Genomic DNA, 26447 nt, shown 5'->3' with positions numbered 1-26447 from the left:
AAACAGCGTGCTAACGTCGAATTATCTGTCGAACTTTTCTAGAGCGGCACGAAAATGCGACCCTGGCACGCCGTTTAATCTTAGAAACCATACCCACGAAGTGCAAAGAGAGCCAGCATTGCATTATCAAGCAATTAATCTTAAAGAAGCAGGGGGAAAAACGAAAAAAGCGCATAAAATGAGTCCGCTGTAAAAAAAAATAATTTAAAGCTGTTAGACTGACACAGTTAGTGAGCCTCTTGAAACGCCATGATTCGCATGCGAAAATATCTAGTGTAACAGCTTAGGTATTTCAGTTAGGTATTTCAAACGCATTAAACCAGACAGAACTCCTTTTAGGTATTTATATTTAGTATAACAAGTCACAAAACGATATACAGTTTATTCAATACAACATTGGTATAATAGTTGTAAGCCACTAACACAGCTCGGCGTTCTTCTGTACTAAACTAACGATAATGCCAAACAAACATATAAAATCAAATTATAATGACCTATGCACATCTCAGTTTATGAATTTTATGCAATGCCTTCATCGCACGTGTTCTCTTTAAACTTAAAAGTAGCTCACTCCTTAAACCTTCTCTCAATCCATTCAATTTCTCTTCTTCTTTGACTCCTAAAATAAACAACATACAACATGAGAAAATGTTTTCGCACATCATGTGACGGGAGTTCAGACATGCAGTTTGTTGTGGGTATGTACTCGTATCTTTCTAATCACCTCCCCACCCCCATCAGCAAATCTTGGCAGCTCCCCATGTAGGTCTTCCCAGGCAAGTAATAACTTCCACTGATGTATAAAAGCAAAACGAGGCTCGTAGTACCGACGTGTACGCGAACAGCAGAGGGGCGAGGCAGAGGGACGAGGTCGCACTCGTTAGATTATTTCGTGTGCCAAAGAAACCAAAAGAGGAAGCGGGCGCTAAAACCTTTGGTGGGTGCCGCCACAGTCCTCTCCACCTTAGTGGAGGGACTCAGATTACGCGGTTACGCAAATTATGTAACTTGGCCGAGTAAAGGGCGTCCTCCCCAGGGGTTTATTTTACCACCACTTCAAGGAAAAAAATAGTATTAAAAATTTATCAAGACACCAGTTCATTATCAATGGATACATTTGCCTATAACCATGCCTACTTTATACCTAGAGCTAAATTAATTGAACATACATGGTCCAATATGTTTTGTAGTCAGTCTTATCCCCCTCAAGGTTGAATCAACCTCGCAGTAAATTTTTTTGGTCTCTCTTATTGTGTGATGAATTAACTCACAAGCAGCATACTGATTTAACTTGGAGCTGTAAGTTGGACGAGTTGACTGTGAGTGCGGGATCTATCAGATGTGCAATTTACCTTGTTCTGTGCAAGGATGATCATGATGCGGCGGAAAATGTTAATGAAGTCCAAAAACAGGTCCACTGAATGCCTATCAAAAAAATAAAATATAAAGATAAATAAATAGGATGACAAGACACATCAGGCAGCAGACGACTGTGACAGGGGGCTGTAGCAGGAAAAGGAGCCAATATTAGTTTGGTTAGAGAAGCTGCTCAAATAAAGAAAATCAAGTAGCGGGAGCCATGAATTGAATCAGTATAAGTGAGGGAAACAGGGCCGCTAAATGGGTAAACAAGACCACCTCTATAAAATTCTGGCTATGGGCTTTAAGGCTACCCTATCAGACTTAAATTTGCTTGCTGTCATGCTTATGTTGGGGGTCCTCTTTTGTTGTTTACAATTTATTGCGGACTAAACAACTTCTATGGTTGCTAAGATGACAAAATAGCAGCTTACAAAGTCCATTTAAGACTAAGTAAGGAAAAACTCTAGGAATCATTGTATTCACAGAAAAAAAATCACTCTTTAAAATTGATTTGCCAGAGACTTCAATACGTACCAAATAAAATCCTTGTCCCCGTTACGGTGCTTCTCCACAATCAGCTGAGTGTCGTACATGACAAATCCACAGAACAGCAAGAGACCACCATACAAATGAAGCTATAATAAAGATACGATAACCAACATAAGGACTTTCGAATATAGGTATCTTATGTTAAGGAAACCAGCAAGAGACAACCATACCAATAAAGCTATAATAAAGAAATAACAAAAAACATGTAATTAGGAAACCCAAGAAGAGCAAAGGCCACCATACAAACTAAGCTTTATATTAAAGATATGAAAACCAACATGGTTTTTTGACCATACATATAAAGCTACAATAAAAATATCACAACCAACATTAGAACTTTTGTATAGGTATCATGTGATTAGGAAGCCAAAAAGACATTAAGCAACTAGATGCCTTATCAACAGTCACACTTAATTATGTGTTGCTTAAACCATTAATGTTGTCCATCAAATATCAAAATACTGCCATTGTTCTGTAACTAGAACAAAAGAGAGAAAGATGGCTGTATTGGGGTACTTCAGTATTTAATTGTTTTAGCAATATTAGAAAGGAAAACTTTTATCCATCTAGTAATTGACAAAAAATATTTTTTTATAATATTAACCCCCTTGAAAGCTAGCAATGAATACATTTTACATACATTTTTAGCTACTATCCATCCAGGGGCGGAGCTAGCTTTTTGCTAAAGGGGGGCTCAGTGACAAATGGGGGGAGCGGGATTTTTTTTTGTTACATTTGGCTTTCTGGCAGCCCAAAGGGGGGGTTAAACCCCCTAAACCCTCCCCCTAGATCCGCTACTGCCAGTTGCTCATAGCAGAACAGAGGGGGGAAGACACAAGAGCCCTAACCCAAACCACACCTTACCTGATAGATAAAGAAGGAGCCGACAAAAATATTCACAAATCCCAAGAGCAGAAGAATGGAGAGACCGGACGCCAAGGTGCCTGGTAAATACAGTAGGACAAGAAGGTGAAGAAAACTCCGCTATTGTTGCCTCTCATTTTAAACAGCCAGGGAGGGGAGGGAGACACAAGTTGATAGGATTTAAGCATAATGGTAGAAATATATATTCTTTATTATGTGAGATGATATCTTCAAAATCCATTGAAAGTTGGAACAAAAGAACTACAAGGGTTCTACTCATTTATTTGTGTGTGATGTTGTAATACTATGGGATTTCAAGAAAGATTTGACACTTTTAAAATCACAGGTTTAAGCTGTATTTAATTGTTCAGAATTTGTCATCCAAATCAGTTTGTTTATAGAAGGATGATGCTTATTCAAAAGCAGAATTTACTCATTTAATCAATTAATATCATACAATTAAGCTAGCGTTTAAAAATAACACATGCACAGACTACCATAGAGTTTGTGATGTTTGATGGTGATATACTAATATTTCGAGGCCTGTGTAAGCTGTCTACATTAACAAGTAAAAATAGGGTTCCTACATTCTGAATACCTTGAAGAAGAAAACGTTGCATGCACAAAATGCCTAATAACTTCTTCCTTTTTTTCATTGGAAATATGGAGCAGTCAATATAGATAGTCAACACCACCAGAAATGGACTTACCACCAAGATATAGCACACTTCGCTGCTCAGCCCACAGAGCACTGACGGTGAAGCAGGCAAAGATCATCACAGTCGCAAAGAAAGCAGTCACAACAATGCTGCAAAAGTAATAAATATCGTCAGTAAAACAGGATTATTTATAAAAATTCTGTGAACTCTAGTCAACAATTTGCAACTGTTAAACTACCTGGTCTCTGGTCTCTGTCAACTAACAGAGGTAAATTTCGATTGGGAAGTGCCTTGCACTGAATTGGAGTGATTGGAAACCATTTGTAACAAAGAGTTTGAATGATGGAAGCCAGGAGGCGATTCAGCTGTTGGAAATCATTGGTGAGCATGGCCGTAGCAAGCTTCGAATTATTGGGGGGGGGGGGGGGGGAGAACACGATACAGAAACATTAAGAAAACAATGGGGGGCACAGCCATGCCCCTACAGGTCATTTCCTTATAAGAGCTCATAGAATGTTGAAAATCATGGTAAAATAATATCTCAATAGAGAAAATGGGTCTTTGCATCAGCAGCTCCATTCAATCTCATATTGTGCTCTTCAAATAGCAACATCACAGTGAATGTGTTCGGTACCTGGGATCAACCTCAATGACCAGGTCCATCAGGGGCCCAAGACTTAGACCTGCAACACAATGAGATGTCCATGTGAAATCTTCAGAGACCTTTACCAACCAGAGCTGTAATGGGCCTCAAAATATTTGGGAAGGGGGGGGGGGGAATGATACAAAAACATTTTAATTAAAAGAAAATTTGGGGACATAGCCACACCCCTACTGGTCATTTTCTCATAATCTATGAAAATATGGCCCAAAGCCCCACCCTTTTCTGCCCCCTCCATTTCCCTTGACAAATGAAAAATGCCTCATCAAACAAAAAAACTGCATACAACATACTGTATGCTTTGTTATGCTAACACTCACCACAGCAAAGTGCAAATCCCATCAGAATACCTGTAATCAAACAAATTGAAATCATTTATCAATTTGTAATAGGTGAATTTAAGTTACGATAATGCAGCATATATTGTAGCATACGCTATCCCCCTCTCTTTTTGCACTGCATTTTAAGGCAATTCCCTTGAATTGCACTGCGCACCCCTTCTGCGCATAGTGGCACGCGCTGTTTGTTCGACTTTTCCGGTATTAAGTGTGCGCGCGCCACAGTTGTACAAGAAAACACAGCAAAAGGCGCGCGTTTTTTACTTAAAATTGCTTTGACAGAAAAACAAAGTTGGTTACCCCCATTTTTTATTTGCTCAAATAGTTAAATATATACGTAAAAATTATATACTGAAAGAAGAAAAAAAGTTGGGTTGTAGAACTTTTGTTATTTTTCTTAAAAGCCGTAAAAATACTTCAAAATGGCGCTTTTTACAGTATGAATAGTGGCGAAAACAATGTCTTTTAGTGCGATCTCTTAAAATGTGATTTGTTTTGAACATTAGCTACTACGGGTTATTGTTTAGGAGATCCGATTTTGGCAGCTCGACAAACAGAATTTAATTTTCTAAAGACTATAGGCACTCTTTTCGAAAACTAAGAGTTGGGATTTTTCCTTGCGCGATCAGTAAAATGCGTCAAAACTACGCCCCTCTGTTGTGAAAACGAGGTCGGTACCCCCATTTTTTTTATTACATTTTTTGAAAGCCCTTAACTTCAATATTGTTTATGCCAAGTTTAAAAAAATTCTGGGTTGTAGAACTATTCTAAGGGAATTACCTTAAGTCATATGTGACCTGCCTACAACATGTCTTGTCCTGATTTACACTCTATGACTCAAGTTGTAGAGGTGTCGTACGCAAGTCACATTACAACTTAAATTGTGCTATCTAAATTAAAATTGCTGCTAGTGGTAAGATTCATAATTACCAAATCTTTTGCTCTGGTTCTTGCCATTGTTTGGGGTAACAGCAAGTGCAATCAACAAGCCAAGGGAAGCAATGCCAGATAGGAAGCCACCCTGCCAAAAACAGTGACAAGCAATTGTAGCTGTATTTGCTTTTAACAATACATTTTTTGTATGACATTTTTATAAAACGACAAGCAATCGTTGCAGCAACTACAATATATTGTATGTATGACATTTTTATACAACTACAAGCAATCATTGCAGCATTTGCTTATAACAACAATGTATTGTATGACATTTTTATAAAACTACAAGCAATTATTGCGGCATTTGCTTATAACAACAATGTATTGTATGACATTTTTATAAAACTACAAGTAATCATTACTGCATTTGCTCAAAACAGCAAGGTATGTATGTAATGTCAGAAAGGGTTTATTTTCATTGAAGGATTTTATTTTTGAGTCACTCTCTGGCTTTACAGCCATTTTCAGGTGCACACACCCCCCACCCCCCTTGGCGGCCAAAAAGTGGGTCATTTCTTATTAGATAATCTTCATATACAATGCTTTTTCCATATGATATCTATGACTGCGGTCCCCCAATCAGCCAATCCTTCAACATGCCTATTTTCTGTTTAATTGGGCAAGCCGTTTGATAGCAGGTGGGCTGGTTATGCTTGCACAGTATTGTATGTGTCCTTAGCCAATAATACAATAAATAAGATATGATTTTCAATGTGAAACTATGCAGGTAATCCAGGCCTACAGCCAGGGGGGGGGGGGGGGTTTCAGGTTGGAATGTTGGCACTAATAAAGGAAAACTGAGTACCATTGCAAGCAAGGACAAGCTACTTAAGAGAAAATGGTCCGCTAAATGAGTAAATGACCCCCCTTCCTGCTCAAACTCCTGGCTAAAGGCCTGCAATTAGCAAAAGATCATTCTCCCACCTTTAGGATAGAGGTAAAAAGATGGACAGAGCTGCCAACAGCAGCTGCCATCATGGATGCCGCCAAACATGAGTACACATTCTTCAGATGGTGACGGGTTGGATTGTCACTGTACAACAAATACAAGCATATCACCGATAGTACATGTAAGATGAAAATTAAATCTTAAATCTATAGGCAACCATTTCAATTCTATTGAGTCAAACTGAAAAATTAAATTAATTTTTGACATGTGCACATGTGCATTCAAATAAAAAGTGTCTACTTAACTTTGAGTTATGCACAAACATCACTGGATCTCATTAACTAAAAAAAGCTACCGAATTTCTGTTATGATTAAGCTTGTACTTATATGATGCTGCAATATTTCGCGTACATTGCTTCGGTCACGTCATTTCTCCAAGCTGCATGAATCGAATTTGTCGTTATCAAAATTGTGAAAGTAAAACACAAATTCTATTTGATATGAGATCTAGTATGTTTTAAGGCCAACAAAAATAAATTATATGATCCTGTATTGGTTCAAATGGTACTCGTTTCGTATAAATAACGTATGAAAAAAAACTTCAAGACGTCTGTTATGTAGAATCAAACGTACCTAACCTAGAAATAAAAATAAGATACAGCGACATGGCAAATAACAGCTGTTAAAAACTTATGGGAACTCATATTTTAACCAGCCTTCGTTTTTCGACGGTTGCATGGCTGTAAATAAACTAATTATGAATGAATTCGAATGTTTCGAGGTATTTGTATTCGTCATTGGGAGTGCGTCTGTTTGTGGTTGTTGCAACCGTTGTGGTAGATTCGATGAACAGGCAGGCGAGAACAGCTCAAGCTATACGGCAAAGAAGCCTCATCAAAGGGTCGACAAGACCGAAAAAGGCCTTAAATTTCGTGTTGAAGATGTGTACAGTGATTATTAGCAGAGAAGCAAAACAAGAACGAAAGTGAAACTGCACACATGAAATAAACAGAACGCGACATAGAACGCGAAGAGCTGTTAGTAACCGCTGTGAACGACACCCATAAATTAAAGCGCCTGGAAGGGGACTTACAGTTTCGAAAAATCCTTCAAAGCGCTCAGTGAGATTCTTCTGTTGCCAAAGAGTGAGTCCATGGCGATATTTGTAATCAAACTGTTGTAGCTGACTCACAAGAGACTGATTACGCCCGAGAAAAATAACTTTACCGTGAAACGATGATGTCAACGATCTCGCGGGGAAGGGAGCCAGGCCTCACAAGACGTGGGGTGCACTCATTGGCTTTCGGAGATTGGTCGTAGGTGCTTCGGAACCTCTTCGGTTTTTTGGTGAAAAAAAAATTGATTCAAGTCAAGTCAAATTTATTATATTTCATTTTATTACTTTAAATACAGTCACTGATCCGCAGGTAGTCTGGGACTAATCATGGCGGATCAGTTACGAGATACGAACATAAAAGCACAAACACAAAATGCAGAAAAGCATAGTAACAAAACAAGTATGCGAGAATGAAGAAAGTGAGGAGTAGCCATTTCAATAAGAAAAGCATATAGAAGGATAACTGATCTTTGTTAGAACACGAAGTGTATTTAAATCTATTTTAGTGCAAGAGTTTGATTGCCTTACATATTTGTGAACTGTCCACAAATAGTAATCATGATTCAATAAAATTTTGAGCGCATAATGAAGTTTTGTCTTGAATAATGTTTCTGGCTTACTTTTTAGCAAGGCTGGCATCTCGTTCCAAATTCGAGCACCTTCCCTAGAGAAAGTCAAAAGACCATGATGTAAGAGAACGAATCCCCGTGGCCCATAATGTCGTCCGCGAAACATACCCTAATATGTTCTAAATAATGGTGGAAGTGTTTTAAAGCCAGAAACTTGTTATTTAGGCTAAAAATCGAAAAAACTGGGGACAGCCGTGCATCTAGTTTTTTTCCTCCTTTACCGGAAGCCATGCAAGTAGAGACAGCGTATATTTTCATAATAAAAAAAAATTAATCGGTAAAATATCGAGCATCAAGAAAAAGCGGGATTGCATGTTCTTTACCTTCAGCGAAGTACATGAAATGAATAACACGTTTTTGTAGGAGCAGCGGTTATTTTACGTCCCAAATACAGTTTAGTGATGTGTGATGAGAGACGGGGCCTTTAGTTGAACGTCGTTATTCGAGAAGACGACGGTTCGCAGTGTTTTTTACACCTCTGAAAATATCCCAAGCTGCAATATACCTGGACTGAGAACATTTTTGGGCTTGAGATAAAGCCGATACAATCGAGCTATCGCGATATAACGCAGACCTTCCAGACGTCCGCCGTTTGGCATTTAAAAAGTTGACAATTTTTTCCCTTACAACCCCCTCCCCAAAGAAAAAAAACCGTTTAATGAGTTAAACAGGGACCTAAACTTAGATGGTGTTTTAATTTGGTTCATGTATTTAGGTCTTTTATGTTTCTAAGCTACAAAGGCACCATTTTTTAGTCCACTTTGAGCCCCTTGGACCTCATGTTCGTTTTGAGCCATTATGTCTCCTCTGAGTCTGCGGTATATGGTACGAAACTCGCTAAGATCTCCAAGAATTTTCTCCAGATCCTCAAGTCTCGCCATCATTTCATGGATCTCTGCGGGGCTGAGGCGTTTGTTGTGTGAAGCCATGGCAAGTTCACCATCTTCATACTTCGTAAGATTTTTACTTCTCCTTTTTCTCTTGCGATAAATGATTTCCCAGACGATTGCCAGCACGACGAGAAAGGCTAAGGTCGCGCCAAAAATGCGAAGGCCATCTTGGAATATAGCAGAGTCCTTTTCAAAAATGTTGAAGTCTGTTTGAAAATCTTTTCCTTTTCTTTCCTCCTCCTAAGGAAATAAATGAACAAATCAGGGAACGCACACACTTTTGTGGGTCATTATGTTAAAAGTGAACTTCTGAACAAAATCTATAATAGCCCCACGCGGGGGGGGGGGGGGGGGGGGGGGGGCTCTTCGCAAACCTCTTAGCAATCCCTATGCTAGGATCGTACAAGGACACCAGCTTTGTTTATGCTTGTCTTCTCCATTCTTGAGAATAAACTTTATAATCATTCTCGCGGAACTCATTTTTGCGTCACTTTGATTTCGCAGATATTTTTTCAACATCGCGAAATAAGAGAAATCGCACTGATGCTAAATTTTTAAGGTAATCTTATTGGCTGTACCCCGTAATCTTAAGAGAATTCACCCCTATCACCCCTAGCAATATCATTTTTTTTCTCATAGGACTTATGTAATTGATATAAATTGTTCTTTTGGCTATTCTGCCTGGTAGTACGAACTATTAGTGAATAACTTTTCCTAGCAAGTTTATAATACGTGTCATCATCTTTTCTCAGAGGCGTAGCCAAATTTTTCTAAGGAGAGAGAGAGAGGGGTGCGTAAGTATAGATTTGACGCTGACTTCTTCAATTAGAAGAAGAATGCTGTTCTTTAACTAGAATACACTCGGAGAGTACTGTATAGGGCCTACCATCAATAGACAATACTCTAGCATCCGTGTGAGGGTGAGCAAAGGCTACTGGACCTACCGTAATCAGATTGCTGCCTCTCACGTACTTATCGATGATATCGTCAGCAAATCGCGGTTTACTATCTATCTGGCCAGCAATGCACTCGGGCAGCAAACCAGACATCTGCTCTCCTCCAACCAACACACCGTGCTTGTATAAGAAGCCAAAGGAATTCGCCTTAAATAGTCCTGCCATGTTAAAATGGTACTGTGCGTAGCTCGCCATGTACGTGTCAACCATAACTCCATCCACTTTACTCCCTTCCAGAGCATTATACAACGAGTCGAGATCACTGTACTCTGTGGATGATTAAACAATACGAATGAGTCGCGAAAGCCCATCTGGAAACCCACCTTTATCTAAGCATTTAAGTATAGTTTGACAAGAGGAGGTTTTTGAAAAAGCTATTTTTTAGCACAACTACTGTCTCGACTTTCAGCACCTCTCGCACGCTTTAATTTAAACGCACATGAAATGTTACTTTATCAAGACCGAATCTTTTGAAGGGAAAGGGTTAAATATGAAACATCTAGAGTGAGGAGAAAACCAAGGAAATAGAGACAAGGATGTTATTCTCACGTTCGAAAGGGTTAAATATGAAACATCTAGAGGGAGGAGAAAACCAAGGAAATGGAGACAAGGAGTTTATTCTTATGTTCACTTTTGTTGTCTCGTTTTCACCCCCCCCCCCCCCCCCCCACCCCTCTCTCTCTCTCTCGTCCTAACTTGCGCGCCAGTATAAAACAAGATGGCGGACATAAAGAAAATACACCTGCAAGCAGACTAGAAAAAGTCTCTCTGCCTACTTTTGCGGTTCGCCCCTTTTCTGAAAGCTTCTTGCGATGCTGCGCTGTCTTCAAGTACTCCGATCTGGGCAATTTAGAAAAAAAATAAGCTATTATTACTTTTGGGTAATAGAGAGGATAGCCTATCTGATTATCAGGTAGTAACAGGGCACTAATTTCAAAAAGCAAAAAGAAAAAGTTCCATTTTAAAGCAATGTGCTAAAAACACTTACTGTATTTCCTACAATGTTATCGTAGTTCTCAATCCTACCAGAGGTAAGAGCGGTTGTCATGGTAGCCGTCAAGAGCGATACCATCACCAAGCCAACAAACATCCAGACAACCGAGAATAATCTAGCCAAAAGGAACTTTGGTGCTTTGTCGCCATAGCTGTCAAAAGAGACATTTTTTTAGTCTTTTTGTTTTTCAGCAACGGATAATGGGGATAGAAAATAAAGTCGCAAGTGCTAATTTTGTTCTGAGATATAATAGTTTCTTCTTTGAAGAGGCTCTGCCGATTAACTCAAGAATCTGCGGACGGAGCGAAGAATCCCGAATAAATCTTTTTTTTTCTTTTTTATCATTTTCCTGGTATATTTGACAGAATAAAAGAACTTTCGAAACTTAGCATTTATCCAACGGAAAACTTCCATACACAAATAAGGAGCGCATAACAAATAACACATCCCTTTAAGTTGTTTGAATATGCAAGAGACATGCAATTTATCAGTAAAATGGCTTTCTGATCGCAACTACCAATCAGTGTAGATCCTACTGTGTCTTACCCGACAGTTGTCAGGGTAACGAAGGCCCACCACAGGCCATCAAATAGGCCAGGATAGACGGACCTCGGGAACTCCTCTGGGTTCTTTCGCATGTCCTAGGAACCAATAATACTAAAATGTGTTATACACTTACTAAAAATAGTATACCTCAGATCAGAGACTTTGTATGAGATCTGAGGAATGCGTGTTACTCCAGATAAGATCAGATCCATGCCCGCCGTTCAATGAGGGAATGTATAAAGCCTCCCCCCTCCTAAACTCCCAAAGAAATTACCCCCCCCCCCCCCCCTTACCCCCCCAGATTTGACCAAAAACGGTCATTGTATGTAAAATAGAGAATTTTAGATTTCCTTCATGGGGTTGGGGATAGATCTTTTCACATAATAGAATTGGGAGCTCGAGTTTAGCCGTTGTACACAGTGTTATCAATTTCATTCGCATGTACTAAGTTTTTAGACGAGCTGTCTGGTGCTATTGAGACTTTGTAACGATACCGTGAATCCTGAGAAAAATTCGATGACAGTTAGAAGTGATTTTCCCTCATTTATTTATTCAGTGTGAAATGGGCTAAAAGCAGACTAACAAAAATTGAATACAGCTAAAAGAATATATCCGACTGGTAGATGGTATTGACACTGTTCATTGATCCAGGTGGTAACCCAAATAACACTGTCAAAATCGTTTTAATGAGAAAAAAGGGGCTTTTTATACTCGATACAAAATTAATGGTCGTTGGTTGTCTATTTTAGTTTTAATGCCTGTGCCATTTCGTTTACATCTACAAAGAAGGGCGCTCGTTTTGATGACTGTACCCACGTACAGTGACTACCATCTCCTTCCTTATCGGCAATCTTAGATCAAATTGCTTTGAACTGTGCACAAAGGCTACTGCGCTACACCTGCTTTTTAGACACACACAATATCATGTAGAGAACTAGACAGTTACAGACAGACAGGAAAGCACTAAGTCTCTTATCTCTTGAATTTTCCATCTTTTAAGTTTGAATTATTTTCTATTGGCGTGATAAGATAAGTCTGATTTCCTAAAATACTTTAATTCATATATCACGCTAAGACGGTATTTACTAAGTAACTGCTGATTGCATCAAGTCGCAAACTAGCTAGGTAAATAACATTAGGAACTCGGCTGGAAGATATGGTTTCCACCACTCTACACCCCTGAAGGCTGGGAAAGATAATAAACATATCATAAGATCACTCCAGTTTAAAATTTTTCAATCGCTTTGAATTGTATTGAATTCTAGATGTGTCAAGCAGATGTCAAAATCTTGCCAATGTTTTTTTTCCTGTTTCCGCCTCTTCTGCTCTTTGGGGTTCGGAATTTTATAGAATACAACGGTTTTGCACGAGATGGAAGGTAATTTAAATTTACCTACAGCAAGACCCTGCCATGGTACGACAGGATAAAGCAATACAGTAGTCCGCAGAACATTTATAGAATATGTTTATACATATTAATACATTTTTGGTAGAGGAAATTTATTAATTGCGGTTTTTCTCTCGTGACAGTTTATTGGATGAAAAAAAATATACGATCGCATAGCAGAATATTTGTTATTAATTCGCTGGGATCATAATTATTCATTGTCAAAGTTGTACTATCTTTGGAAAATCTTTAGGAAAACTTTGTACGCACATCGCACATTATATTCCTCGTTCGCCAAAGTGTATCAACGTTAGACCGCATCTCCTTAATTTGTGCGTGTACTTTATTGGAAAAAAGACAAGAAGAGGAAGTAGGAAGTTAAAACAAGTTTGGAAACGTGTCCGGAGTCAAGGATGTTCTGTCAAATAACAGGAGCAATTTCCTCAGAAGGACCTCACCCTCTTTAATTTTTTTTTTAAATATTTAAAATTCCTCCAAGTTATTCTAACTAAGAAAACACGTTTTTTTATGGTGAAAATCTTCCACTTTAGTCTATGATTTTAGAGAAGTATGTTTTCGCTAAAAAAAAAGTACAAACAATATAAAAACTCAGCTGTTTAAATTACTGGCGAAAACTCAGTCAATGCTAATAAAAATTCGCTTCATGCTATTGTGTAAGATATATTGCGGTGGTGTCTCTCTTCTTCCTCCGATTAACGTTTTCGATTACTCAATGTACATTTAGTGAAAATGAAGCACCTCGTCATAAAATACAAACCTAAACCGCAATAGAACATGTTTTTTCACGTACGGGGAAGTAAATAAGCATAAAAAAGAGTAAACTGGTTTGTTTGAAATCAACAAAACACATATTCTTTCCTAAAAAACGGAAGAGGCTTACATATAAAATTTTCGCGTACGTATTTTTAAATATTGAAACTGCTTTTTTTTACTTTTTGGAAAAGAAAAAAGGTTCGACAAGAGTTTCAGTCGACGACGGTAAGTTTGCAGCTGGTCCGCCTTGCACACACGCTCACAATTATCAAATTGATTAAAAATGTGAAGCATTTTTTAAACAAAATGAGACTTACCGTGTGGGGCAAAACAAATGCTACAGAGACGCTGAATACTAAAAATTTTTAGTATTAGATCAATTACATTAATACGAATAAGGAGTAATACGAATAATATTTGGATAGAAAGAACACGGCATTGTTCACATTTTGGAATCTCCGATGATTAGATTAGGTTTTTGCGACGAAATAAGGGGAAATGAAGTGATGGTCGGGCTTTGCATTATTTTTCTTGATGTTATATAATTGGACCATCGGTAATTATGGCCTATGCCTAATGTATGCTATAGGTCTTGACGATCAACGACTTGCGCTTTATTCAAATCACCTGGTTACAATTTAGTGAGTTAAAACATTTTCAACTATGTTTCCTGAGTAAAGGTGCGTATTCTTTTTCAGCGATGGATGTATCGATGAGGATAATTGACTTACCAAAAACCAGACGACAATTCCAAATATGGCAGCTAGCATGATGATCAAAACAGCTACAGTCCATACTTGGAGAACTTCCTTTAAAACTTTTGACTTTGCTTGGTCTGTAAGTGCATTTCGATTCACAACCAGCACAATTCCGGGGGATTCTACGAACGTCAAATATCTTCTTTCTCGCGTGTCACCTTCCCTGTACGGGCGAAACGGCATAACAAAGCTCACATCATCCATCGTTGTACAGTTTTGCAAGCCTTTTTCGCTCTGTACTTGATGAGTAAAAATCAGCTCGTTGTTTGGGCACTTGCATCGATTCAACATGTCTTGTAAAATCTCGGGTAGGATGCCAGTGACTTTGGTCGTGTTTTTATCTCTGAAGATGTACGGCGGGTTGCTTCTCCAGCATATCGTAAATCGACTTTTATTGCAAACTGGAGGAATTGGCGGGTTGGTTACGGATTCATTATTAGATGAAACTTCAACCAACAAATTGAGAATTACGAAGACAGAAAAAAACGTAATACAGCTCGCTCGCTTCACGAACATTTCGGAAGGTCCTTCAAATTGCCAATTCCCAGTTTGGAGACGCACTAAATACTGCTAAATCCAAGTTAACAGATTTTTGGAAACCTAATTACCTACTAAGGCGCGGAACCAGTTAGAGCAGTTAGCAGTGCAACTTCTAAAAATCCAGATCAAGTTCTGATTGATTTCTTGAATGCTGACAGGTGTACAGCCGTAGCATGGCTACTCTAGGCGTGACTCAATATCATACCGTCTTGTGGTGAAGAACGGCAAGGAAGGCCTATAATTGGTTAGCCAGTTCGGATGTCATACCGTGGCGCGCATCAACTCAACATGAAGGGAGGCAACGAAAACATTTCTTTTTTAGCACACGGCTGACAAAAACAAACATAACATAAAAGTCCACACAAAAATTATATTGAATAATTCATTAGATTTTTTATCAGGTATCGACTTTTCCAAGACCGCTTTAGACGTCACTACACATCCTGTTTTAAATGATTTTTTAAGTTAGTTTTTAGTTTAGTTTTTAGTTAGTACGTTGCTTGGTTTCTTTGGCAGATGATGTACTAGCTTAAAAACCTTGGAAACAACAAACTTGGTCAAGTACCTTTTTTGTATTACAGAAATGTACTTGAAAAAATAGCAATAAAACCGATCAATTTTTCAATAATTTATTCTTATAGTTTTAGCTCATTTTTACTCTGTTTACGTTTCATTGTCCAATAACAAATAATGCCTGGTTATAATATGCAAATCCCTTGTGCGGCAGTAATGTGGATTGTCGACGAGTAAAAACAGGTGGTATATACCCCGAAAACCGTTTTCGCGATCTTTTATTCAACAATGTTCAATTAGCACAGTCACTGTTTTTTCTATTTTATGCAATGTCTAATTGTCCCTAAAACGATTAAAATATTTTCAGGTTGGAGAAAAAATAATACAATATGCTACAAGCGTTTTTACTTTATCAAAATTAAAAAAAAAAGAACTTCTTTCTCTGTAAACTAACAAAACAAAGGTTTCGTTATCAAGCATAACCTTCAGCATAAATAAATTTTATTACTCGTAATTAAAACCACAAAATGTAAACACACACCAAAAAAGTTATAGAATATAATTAAAATTTCTCATTAAACGAGAATAAATGCCTACAAGCACAGAAAATAAAATTAAAACAATTATTTCTTAGCCTCACATAGCACTTTTGAATCCGGGCAATTTAGGTCTCGGGTTCTCATTTTTTTAAAGCGTGTTTTGTCTGGTTTCGTCAATGATAAATTTACGAAAGTTCGTAACGGAAGTCATTCAAATCAATGACTTTTACTTACACTGTCACAATTAACACCGCCGCTGTACATGCCCTAGTGTGGGTAAAAGCGATTCTGGTCAATTAAACGAAAAAGTGTCTGTGAATATATTTTTGGTGATATAAAAAGCGACCGTTGTTACGGATTTACGAAGTAGTTTGTGATCTCGTAAAGCTTCCATAGTTTTGCTTAGACTTAACAACTATAGATGAAATAAGCCATGAGATGGCAATGTTCTCAACGAACTTCCGGGTCCGTAACCAAAAGTGAAGTGGGGTTTCAAGGGCATACAACGAGTCCCCCTTCCCGAAACACGGTAAATGGCATATTTCGTCGTTTTAATATGTTCTGATGCCGAGAATGTCCATTTTAAAAGTTGCTGGGGAAAAATTATCTGTTCCTTTTTGCCAGGAGAGACCATTCTGTTTTTCTCCCAGCCAGCAGTGGTCAGGCATTTCAGCACACGAATAATTGCCCGGATAACCGATCGGGACGTCTTTTTCCCCCAAGCATCCGCTCCAGCGCCCTCAAAAATGTTTACAACTAGTTCGACTCCACAAATTTGCCAGCAGAATACCATTCGGTACGATTTTTTCCCAGCAACTGAGGGGTCTAACATCTTTTCCAGCCAGCAAAAAAAATGCTGCGGAACAGATCCGTTTTGTGCCCTTGGGGTTCGCTCTTTCGCGCACCCTTTCACGAGACTCAAAGTGACCGTTTTTATACTAGAGAAGGCTAAGACATCTAGATGATCTTAGAAGCTTAGGACATCCTTTACTTGTATTGTAAAATCGAGGAATAATGCAGACGACTTTGACTTCTGGACTTTGACTTCAGACATCCAGACTTCTGGATGGCTAAGACGTCTGAAAAAATTAAGGGCGTCAAAACATTGCTCGCATCGTCGACTTCATTTTACGAGACGATTTTGTCGTCTACCATATTATACTTAATTTTCGTGTCACTTTAACTTCGCGGATCTTGCAATTTTTTAAAGATTTGCGAAAATAAAGTGGCGCGAAAATTAGGATGCGCGAAAAAATAAGTAAGCCTTTGGGGGAATATTGGCACACACCCGTCTATTTAGTCATCTGAGTTGGACTTGTATTTATAGATTTTTATGACAATAAATTTAGCCCACGCATTTAAAAAAAAATGTTTCAGTTTTGATGATTACAGCACATTTTAATTCCACTTGTGATGTTATAACCTTCAGGTTATAACCTGAAGAAGGCAGGTATTGGCCTGCCGAAATATCGTTCTAAAAACATAAATCTGCGTTGTTGTCGACTTTTTCTTTTAAAGGTTTTATTAATTAATCAACTGTCGACGCAGACCACAAGGTCCGACGCACACCAGCAGATAGAGGCTGTCCGGTGGTTTCTTCCTACGTTAATGAAAGAACAATTCGCAAGACAACCCAACTTAGGGAAAAGTCGTCTTAGCGTTATGGGGGTGTAACGGGGGGTCATTTAGCGTTGCATCATCAATAATGTCATAACAAATACGAATATCAATATCTTGAGCTACGGGAGTTGTGGCACGACCAAACTTAGGACAAGTTGTCTTGAGGTCAAGGGGGGTCAACAAAAGGATCACGTGAAATTACGTAGTTAATGACGTCATCATAACTAGGAAAAGTCGTATCCTGAGCTACGAGAGTTGTGACACGACCAAACTTAGGACAAGTTGTCTTGAGGTCGAGGGGGGTCAATAAACTGGACACGTTACATGACGTCATCTCTAAAAATAACGCTAAACAGACGGGGTATTACATTCTAAGAGCACTTTGGGGTTTTGTCTTCTGCGCGCGAGCCGAGCATTTTGAAGGAACATTTGACGATCCGGAAAGAACCAAGCACTCGAATTAAACTAGCCAAGTATGTCCGACCATTGCGAGTACTTGCGAGCAAGTCGATGAATGATTGCGATTCAAAAACTACTTCCCCTAAAATTATCCGACGAAATTAGGTTAAATTTGTTACCGACAAATGTCGCATTTTTTGTTTTATGTTTAATTGCACAGCGCGGGTAGAATAAAAAAAAACTTCCGAATCGATCCTTACTTGATTGTCATTTAAAACAAATTTATACCTGGGCGGAAACCTAACGATTGTTGAAATGTGTGACTACATCCGTACAGGCGCACGGAGTTGATAGTTGATTGACAAGTTTTCAACCACACCAGCTATACACTGTCTTGCAAAAATCGTAGATTATTAGCTGTCTTCTCGCACTAGAATCACGCCATTTATTAGCTGTCTTCTCGCACTAGAATCACGCCATTTATTAGCTGTCTTCTCGCACTAGAATCACGCCATTTATTAGCTGTCTTCTCGCACTAGAATCACGACATTTAGTAAAGCAGTGCCAGATACAGTGGCACAATTCTCGGGCGATACGTGAGTGTCCGGAGGCTGGTAAAAATGCATGGCTCATCCAGTGGTCTTGCCATCAATGATAACTACTTCTTCGGTGACATCACATATCACATGACTACCCCCCCCCCCCCCCCCTTGACACCTACATGATATTCTCCAAGTTTGGTTGTTCGACGATGCTCTATCCCGAGATATGAGTATTTTCGTTTTAATGACGTCATCGATGACGTCACACCTCACATGACTATTTATGCACCCCCCTTGACACCTACATGACCTTCTCTAAGTGTGGTTGTCCGACGATGTTTCTATCCGAGATATGAGATTTTCGTCCTTACTTAAATTTATGGTTATTACATTAAGCGTCGAGTTTTCTTACATTAAGCGTTAAGTCCGTTATTACATTAAGCGTTCAAAATTTGTTACATTAAGCGTTAACTGTTTTATTACATTAAGCGTTGATTTGTTGTCACATTAAGCGTTAGTGTTACATTAAGCGGCGATTTTTGTTACATTAAGCGTTAGTGTTACATTAAGCGGCAGTTGTTACACTAAGCGTTAGTGTTACATTAAGCGGCAGTTGTTACATTAAGCGGCGATACAGCTGGCCCGTGCCTGGATCAAGCCTAAGGCCAGGCGAAGGTGTGATAGGTGCAGGTAACACGACTTGGCCTGGACCAAGCCTAAGGCCAGGCGAAGGTGTGATGGGTGCAGGTAACACGACTTCTCGCTGGGTGGAAGGGTGGTCGTACACGTTTAGTCCGGCGGACTCGAGAGAAGTAATGAATGGTTCACATGTGCCCCGCTATTTATAGCCAATCCCCAGGAACATCTATTACTATGTAAATTGAGTTTGCATAGTGTATTTAGATAAGACCTCGTGCCTACATTTATCACGGGGTATTTAGATAAGACATCGTGCCTACATTTATCACGGGGTATTTAGATAAGACCTCGTGCCTACATTTATCACGGGGTATTTAGATAAGACCTCGTGCCTACACCTCATAACACGGGGCACTGCACTTCGACTATCGACCGCGTTTCTATCTGGCATTCGTAGTTTACGATGGCTGGGTGTTGGTGTGGCGGCTGGGGGGGGTGTGGTGTGGTGGCTGGGGGGGGGGCTTGTGTTGTGGCTGGGGGGCTGGTGTTGTGGCTGGGGAGAGGCTGGTGTGGTGGCTGGGGAGGGCTGGTGTGGTGGCTGGGGGGGTGGTGTGGTGGCTGGGGGAGCTTGTGTGGTGGCTGGGGGGGGACTTTTGTGGTGGCTGGGGGGGGGCTTTTGTGGTGGCTGGGGAGGGCTGGTATGGTGGTTGGTGTGGTGGCTGGGGGGGGCTGAAGTGTTGGCTTGGGGGGGCTGGTGTAGTGGCTTGGGGGTGGTGCTGGTGGTAGGGAGGTCTGAGAGCAGTTAGTGTAAGAAGTGTCAGGGTTTCAGTAGCCCGTTCGACGCGACTTTGTTTGTATCATTCAACCAGCGGTTATAGACAGCTGCGTAAAGCCTGTTCGTCTCATGCTGAACATCAAAAGAATCTACGATTTATCGCTTTGTTAAATAGTTCTTTGAGATAAAATTTAATTGTTTGTGGGCGATGCGGAAGAAATAACGCTCCAGGGATGGAGCGGGATGACGCTCCAACGCGATGGCGATACCACAGTATCTAGTTAGCTGTAGGAGAAATTTAATAGTTTAAGCATTGATCGAATTCAAGGCGTAAGCAAATCTCAGTTGAACAACGGACAAGTTTCAGGCTTTACGTGTTACGTAGTTAGGTGTACGTGCTTTGACAAGTGGAAACTCATCCACATATCTTCAGGACATAAAGACATTTTTCGGCATTTGTGCGGTAATTACCACATTTTTATTACGAAACACGTCAGTAGTGTCATCTTAGGAAAAAAATCTCGTTTTTCATAAACTTTGTTTTGGGGTTTCTGTTAATGAAAAATAGTCGACAAAATTGAAAAATATGGGCTAGTCCATGGTCTGAATCTTGCTCCACTCGTTTTCATCGCCGTAATTGATCGCTTGATAATTCCGGTTATTTATCCGGTATACTGTATATACACCCGACCTTGCCCTAATTATCCCTCCCTTTTTACGAAAGCGATGCGCTTATTTGTGTTAGTCAAATGTTTTGATAAAAATGAGTAAATTCTGTTTTAACCTTGGTGTTATTCATGGCTTGTTTAACGCAATACATGGTTTCATCTAGCTATCTGGTCCTTTTTTTTCCGGTATAACCTGCCCCTCATATTTAATTGTTACCGAGTCATGTGTTGATTAATTGACCATAGCGGCCAGCTGCCTTCATAAGGACCAGAGTGTTTTTGATGAAAACATTCAATTGCCAATATGGTGGGACTGAGTGGTACCTCGTATAACGCGTATGCTGTTGGCATTCTCTTGATTTTACTTACTGGTGTTGGAACAAATGGCTGCTTGCTGTTCTTTCTCTTTCGAAACAAACAAAGCCGGCAGCGCGTCTTGACGCCCTATCTGGTAGGTATTTCAGCAGCAAATTCAACCATGATTGTGACGTGTCTCCCGATAACGTTCACCAATGCGATGTCACATCGATGGTTGTTCAACGATGTAGTTTGCCGAGTCGAGGGGTTTATCGCGGGTACTGCGGCCATCTCTATGATGCTCACTCTCGCATGTATAGTTTACAAGGTACATAAAGGGATGACACACATTCTAGTGCGCAACCGAGCGTTGTACAAGAGAAGCCGGCGGCCGTGGGGGCTGATAGCTGGTGTTTGGCTGGCGTCCGCGGTAACGATGCTGCCACCTCTCACAGGCGTTACAAGCATGACATATGAGGCCGGTCAGACAAACTGCGCGCCGAACTGGCGACCAGAGGATACCAGAGACATTATCTACGCAGTCTCTTTAACAACCATTGTGTTCATTGTGCCTATGAGCACATGCATATTCTACCTTGTGCGGATCCGTGTCACCTTGTCAAGGCTACATGTCCACCAGAGCCGACCGAGGTCTCGGTTCGCCCTAGCCTACAAAGGCATCACCAAGATGGTGGGCGTGTCAGTGGCAATGTATGTGGTCACGTGGATGCCTTACTGTGTTTGCGTCTTCGTGTCGTTGTGTGGAGGGGCTTCTCTGCTTCGCTCTCCCAGTGTGACTTTCATCCCGCACTTGATCGCTAAATCCAGTTTTCTCTGGATGCCGATTATTTACTTCTTGCTTTACAATAGGTGGGTATTAACAATTGGTTTGTGATTCAGTAAGATGCATATCCCATTCCCATGGCGGGAATTCTATTTATTAATGCGAGACACTCATACTGGGCATTAATGGGTTTGATCCACTGGCAACAAGATATCGAAACAATTGAAAATGAAAAATGTCGTACAGTACTGCACTCTTCTATCTCTGCTAAAACAAATCCTGTAAAACGTAGAATTTGTGTGATTTATTTTCTGCTCTTAATATGCACCTATTTTAATTACGGTCAACTCGAAGTGGTTATATACTGGTCTCTGAAAACCATGTGAATTCAGGCTTGTAACAAGAATTCTACAAGTTTCTTATGTTCTAAGCTTGAATTTGTTTTTTGTTTTAGGCTTATTCGCTTATTTATTTGACTCAAATACCAATGAATTATGCGTGCCCTGACACATGGATTCGCCGAGTGCAAATACAGGGCCATGAAACAGAAAACCTCGACCGGGAATCGAACCCGTTTCAGCATAGATGAGAGGACCGGTACGCACAGACTGGGTCGCCTTTGATCCCGTGTATTAGGTTGAAATAAGATAATACATATAAACACAAATACTTTCCACATTTTACAGTCATTCTTATCATTAATACAGTTTATAGCAATACACCAATTTCTTTTTGCACTTTTCAGAGGTTTAAGAATTTTTCGTCGACGTCATCGCGTGCTTCCACACGTAAACCACGCGAAGCAAGCTACCAACTCAACAAACAGCGAAAATCCATTCAAGCACAATTCACGGAAGTATGCCTCGAATCTGCGATGGTTGGGCCAACAAGAAACCCCTACACCGCAAGCCCGCTGGATTTATCAAGAGGAGCTCTCAAATATAACATTTAGTACAGCAAGTACCCGAGGGGGCATGCGCAGAAATGCGATATTTTTAGACCTGGATAGCAAAGTGGTAAAATGATAGCGGGCTCACTCAGAGAGACGGATGAATAACAAATGTAGCAACAATAGAAAATGAAGGGCAACCAAAGGGACATCCCGTTTTTTTAGCTGATTCTGTTCCCGTCACTGTATCCATGGTATCTAGACTCTATAAAGATAACTAGAAAGTCAGACCCGTACCCAGGATTTTTCTTGGGGGGATGCTAAATCCGAGAAAGTGGACTTAATTTTTCCGGGGGGGGGGGGGGGGGGGGGGAGGAGTGAGGTAGGGATAGAGTTCTCTGATAAAAATCTAACCAACTCCGAAAGAACAAAAAGGGATTTTTTATGCCTTTGCAGTATCTCCACGGGACGTTTATTGTAGGATTTGGCTACATACCGGAGTGATCTAGCTTATGGTTTTTAGTTTTGTCTACAAATAGCACGTCTATTGAGAACCAAAAGTGGACTTTCGGCCGTTGTGGGCCTGAAAGTCATACCTTGAAGAATCAAGACTAGAACCAAATTTCTATAAATGGTTTGCAGTTCAAACCTCCCCGTCCTCCACAGTCCGTTAAAACTTGGGTTTTTACAGTTATAAGTGATTTGGAGGAAAACGGCTGAGACGGACCACGAATGTTCCACTGGCTGGTTTTGAATTTTCCGGCGTTATCTTTGCTAATATTTCCCCAAAAGGCGAATCCCGGTTTTCGTTGTAGCTCTCCAGGGATTAGCGCGTAGGCGGGTCTACATAAGAAAATGGAAAATACAACTTACAGGGTATACAGTAAAAACGAGCAGACGGCTCATTAGAGTTTTAACTATGGTTTTAAAATCAATTCCAGCAGAATATCGAGCACAACTGCGCGTCAAAAAACTTGTAGCAGAAACTGTAGCGATTTTTGTGTCTTTAGACACGTAAAAACAAGCCGTAATCAATGTGGTTTCTTTGAAATATATTTATTAGAAGATGTTAAAACTGATCTTGATATCTCCACTGTTTTTCTTAATTTTGTTTCCATGACAATTTCAGCTATATAGGCAATCCTGTATACTTTCTAAAAAAATTTCTGTCGCGGTGGTGCAAACATAAGCAATGCCCTAAAACTATGTAAAACCATGGAAATTATCATAGGTCACAATTTTTGGGGGGGATAACATCGGTCAGTGCGTGCCTCGTGCGCCCACATTAGCTACGCGTCCTTGTGGGAAAGTCCCCGGCAAAATCTTGCCCCGTCTCGGTAAAAAAATATTCCCCCAAAATAATGCTGTTTTTAGTCGTTGTCCGACAAACGAAAAGTGGGAGAAAGTGGGACCATAATCCACCTGTAGACGGTTTTGTTCAAGAATGCAAAATAATGAGATCGCAAACCTTGCATTTCAATATTTTGCTTGATACTTAAGGGAGGGTCCTGAAGGGGTAAAACAGGAGCCGGGATTCGCCTGATTTTGGGCCGGGAAAAAAGGACTATTCCTGGTTACCGGGAACGGGATTCGTCTTTTGGGGACGGGAATCAACATGCTTCAACGGCTACGGGTTTTTTTAATCACTTCTTGTTTATGCTGAAAACGTTGTTAATCTATATACTTTTTCGCATATTAAGAACTTTTTAATAGCAACAAACTTCAAACTTTGCTGCTCAGCGGACTTCACTTCCTAAGACTCCTAACCCTTCTAAATTCGAAACAATCACTGGAATACATTTTTTTTTATAAGAAGGTCCAGGCTGAGATCTCACCAAATTTTAAGAACATGCCGAGGCTCAGATAGCAGCAAGATATTGCTTCTTTAGTCTTATGTGTTCTAAAATGCAGTTTGTCATTTGTGTAATTCTCCTCCTAATAATTCATTGGGTACTATATTTTATAAGCATTTAAATTTAAGAACATCGTTAAGAAACGGCCCCGCCTCAACTAAAAATTAGATGTTCTTATAAAAAAGTGTATCAAATAGCAAGCTTCGAGTGCATAGTACCCTCTTGTTAAAAAAGGTCATACACTTATGAGCCCCTGCATATACTTTTTTGGCGTATGATTGAAAGACTGATTAGCATGTAGCAGTCGTGAGCAATTTTCGCGATAGCCAAATGTTGCTATAACCATTGTAAATAATATGATTGACACCGCTTCAACTCTGTATAAGTCAGAACGTAATAAAACAAGCATATTTATTACCCGGTATACCTCCTATTGTATTGTTGAGCGACTATTCTACAGCATCTCATAAATAAATATTCTAGAAATCCTAGTTCGCTCACCGGATTTCAATATTGACCTCTTGTCACCTTTTCACCTTTCATTCTGAATACTAAGTATGCACCTGCTAGTCATACAGGTCATGCGTAGTGTGACCTATGCCAAAACCAGTTTATCGTTTACTTTAGATAAACATTAACTTTACAGACATTTCGGACAAGCCAAACGTATTCCTCAGCCTCATTATTCTGTAGTATTTTATTAAATGATTATTTCTAGTCAATTGATTGTTATTCTAACATCGACGGATTCTTACTATAATAATCCTCAATTGTGAAATTGTTCTGTTCCCTTAGATCAACATCAATTTGCAATTCTTGCATCACTTATGTTAGAGCAGTCAAACCAGTTATCGCAGAATAATTAATTAGTCAATATAAATAGGAGTTCATTGTAAAACATATTACACTTGTAATAACGACAGCTTGCGGCGGAGGCTATCGAGTAAGTTCTGTTGGCTGCGTGAAGACAATCCCTAGTCAAGGAAGAGGTCTAGAAAGGATTCTTTTCTATCAGCCTCGCCTTCTGAGAATCGTCTGATCGTTACCTCCTAGAACGAGCTTGAATACCTCCCTGCTCGCTAAAATGAGCTTGTCCTTACAATAAACGCTACTGTGAACCAGCAACCAGCCGTTCGTATTGTGACCTCCCGCCCGTCCCGCATGCAATTTGACCTCGTTCACCCCTTACAACAGTATACAGATGGTCCATGAACTGCCAGGCGCGTATCCAGAATTTACTGGGGGAAGAGGGGAGGGGGGGGGGGGGGGGGGTTTGCACAGTATTAGGTATAATGAAATAAGATGATGAATAAATCTCATATGAGGAATAAATGGTATTCGCCTTTTGGATGTCCAAAGGTCGTAGGGGCCAACATTCTAGTTACTAACCTGTAAGCCAAATTAACGTCTCTACACATCCCTTATAACGATATTCGGTATAAATAACAATATTCTCGGTATAACGACAACAATCTCGTGCACCAAGAGTAACATCTCGATATAACGTCAACGATATATACGCAAGAGGAGGCAAATATGTATTGCAGTTTGACCCATTTGTATTTTTGGTGTAAATTGCTCCTACACAATAGCATTTACAGCCTTACAAAACCGCCTCATTATTCCGCCTACTTGTCATCCATTCTAATTTTATTTCTTTTATTTTTTTTTTTGGGGGGGAGGGGGGAGATAGGGTCTTATGCTGACGAATTTGAATAAAGATATTTTGTTTCCTCAAATACCTTAACATCGAGATTTTTCGTCTTTTCGATATAACGATAAAATGATCCCCTTCCCTGTACTGTTACAGGCTTGGCACTGTTATCTGTTACACTTCTTTTTACTGTGTTTATTCACTTTTATGCATTGCAGACCTTGTTTACGCGGCTATCCCCTGCGGTTCCGAAATACAAGGGCGTTCAACTTCGCACGTCCGAGTTTCGAGGCAATAGATTCCTTGAAAAAAAAGTATAACTTGTATAACTAGTATTGTTGGATTGGGATAAAAACAAAAAGGCAAAATAACACTTCAAAGGTTTTAGAGAAACGCAATGCATGCCGGTAAGAAAAACAATCAGAT

The 26447-nt window shown here is 39.8% G+C and overlaps 3 protein-coding genes across 3 annotated transcripts; 1 reads left to right on the top strand and 2 right to left on the bottom strand.

The window, feature by feature from the left end:
• Window positions 1-330: 330 nt before the first annotated feature.
• LOC5517928 (probable Bax inhibitor 1) lies at window positions 331-7523 on the bottom strand. Its single transcript, XM_001637805.3, has 10 exons — window positions 7352-7523; window positions 6294-6402; window positions 5364-5454; window positions 4416-4445; window positions 4069-4117; window positions 3486-3583; window positions 2776-2855; window positions 1897-1997; window positions 1353-1425; window positions 331-619 (listed from the first exon to the last, which is right to left on the bottom strand). Exons 1-10 carry the CDS (start codon window positions 7411-7413, stop codon window positions 596-598), a joined length of 717 nt encoding a protein of 238 aa, XP_001637855.1. The 5' UTR covers window positions 7414-7523; the 3' UTR covers window positions 331-595.
• Window positions 7524-8680: 1157 nt separating this feature from the next.
• LOC5517927 lies at window positions 8681-15199 on the bottom strand. The gene is made up of 6 exons (XM_001637804.3): window positions 14283-15199; window positions 11391-11485; window positions 10839-10995; window positions 10627-10690; window positions 9839-10119; window positions 8681-9134 (listed from the first exon to the last, which is right to left on the bottom strand). Exons 1-6 carry the CDS (start codon window positions 14823-14825, stop codon window positions 8733-8735), a joined length of 1542 nt encoding a protein of 513 aa, XP_001637854.1. The 5' UTR covers window positions 14826-15199; the 3' UTR covers window positions 8681-8732.
• A 5534-nt stretch (window positions 15200-20733) lies between these two features.
• LOC116601527 (pinopsin-like) lies at window positions 20734-22802 on the top strand. Its single transcript, XM_032362420.2, has 2 exons — window positions 20734-21711; window positions 22371-22802. Exons 1-2 carry the CDS (start codon window positions 20849-20851, stop codon window positions 22648-22650), a joined length of 1143 nt encoding a protein of 380 aa, XP_032218311.2. The 5' UTR covers window positions 20734-20848; the 3' UTR covers window positions 22651-22802.
• The last annotated feature ends 3645 nt before the right edge of the window (window positions 22803-26447 follow it).

This window comes from Nematostella vectensis, chromosome 2 (genome assembly GCF_932526225.1).
Source record: "Nematostella vectensis chromosome 2, jaNemVect1.1, whole genome shotgun sequence".
NCBI classification, from domain to species: domain Eukaryota; kingdom Metazoa; phylum Cnidaria; class Anthozoa; order Actiniaria; family Edwardsiidae; genus Nematostella; species Nematostella vectensis.
This window is presented reverse-complemented; position numbering and strand designations above follow the sequence as displayed.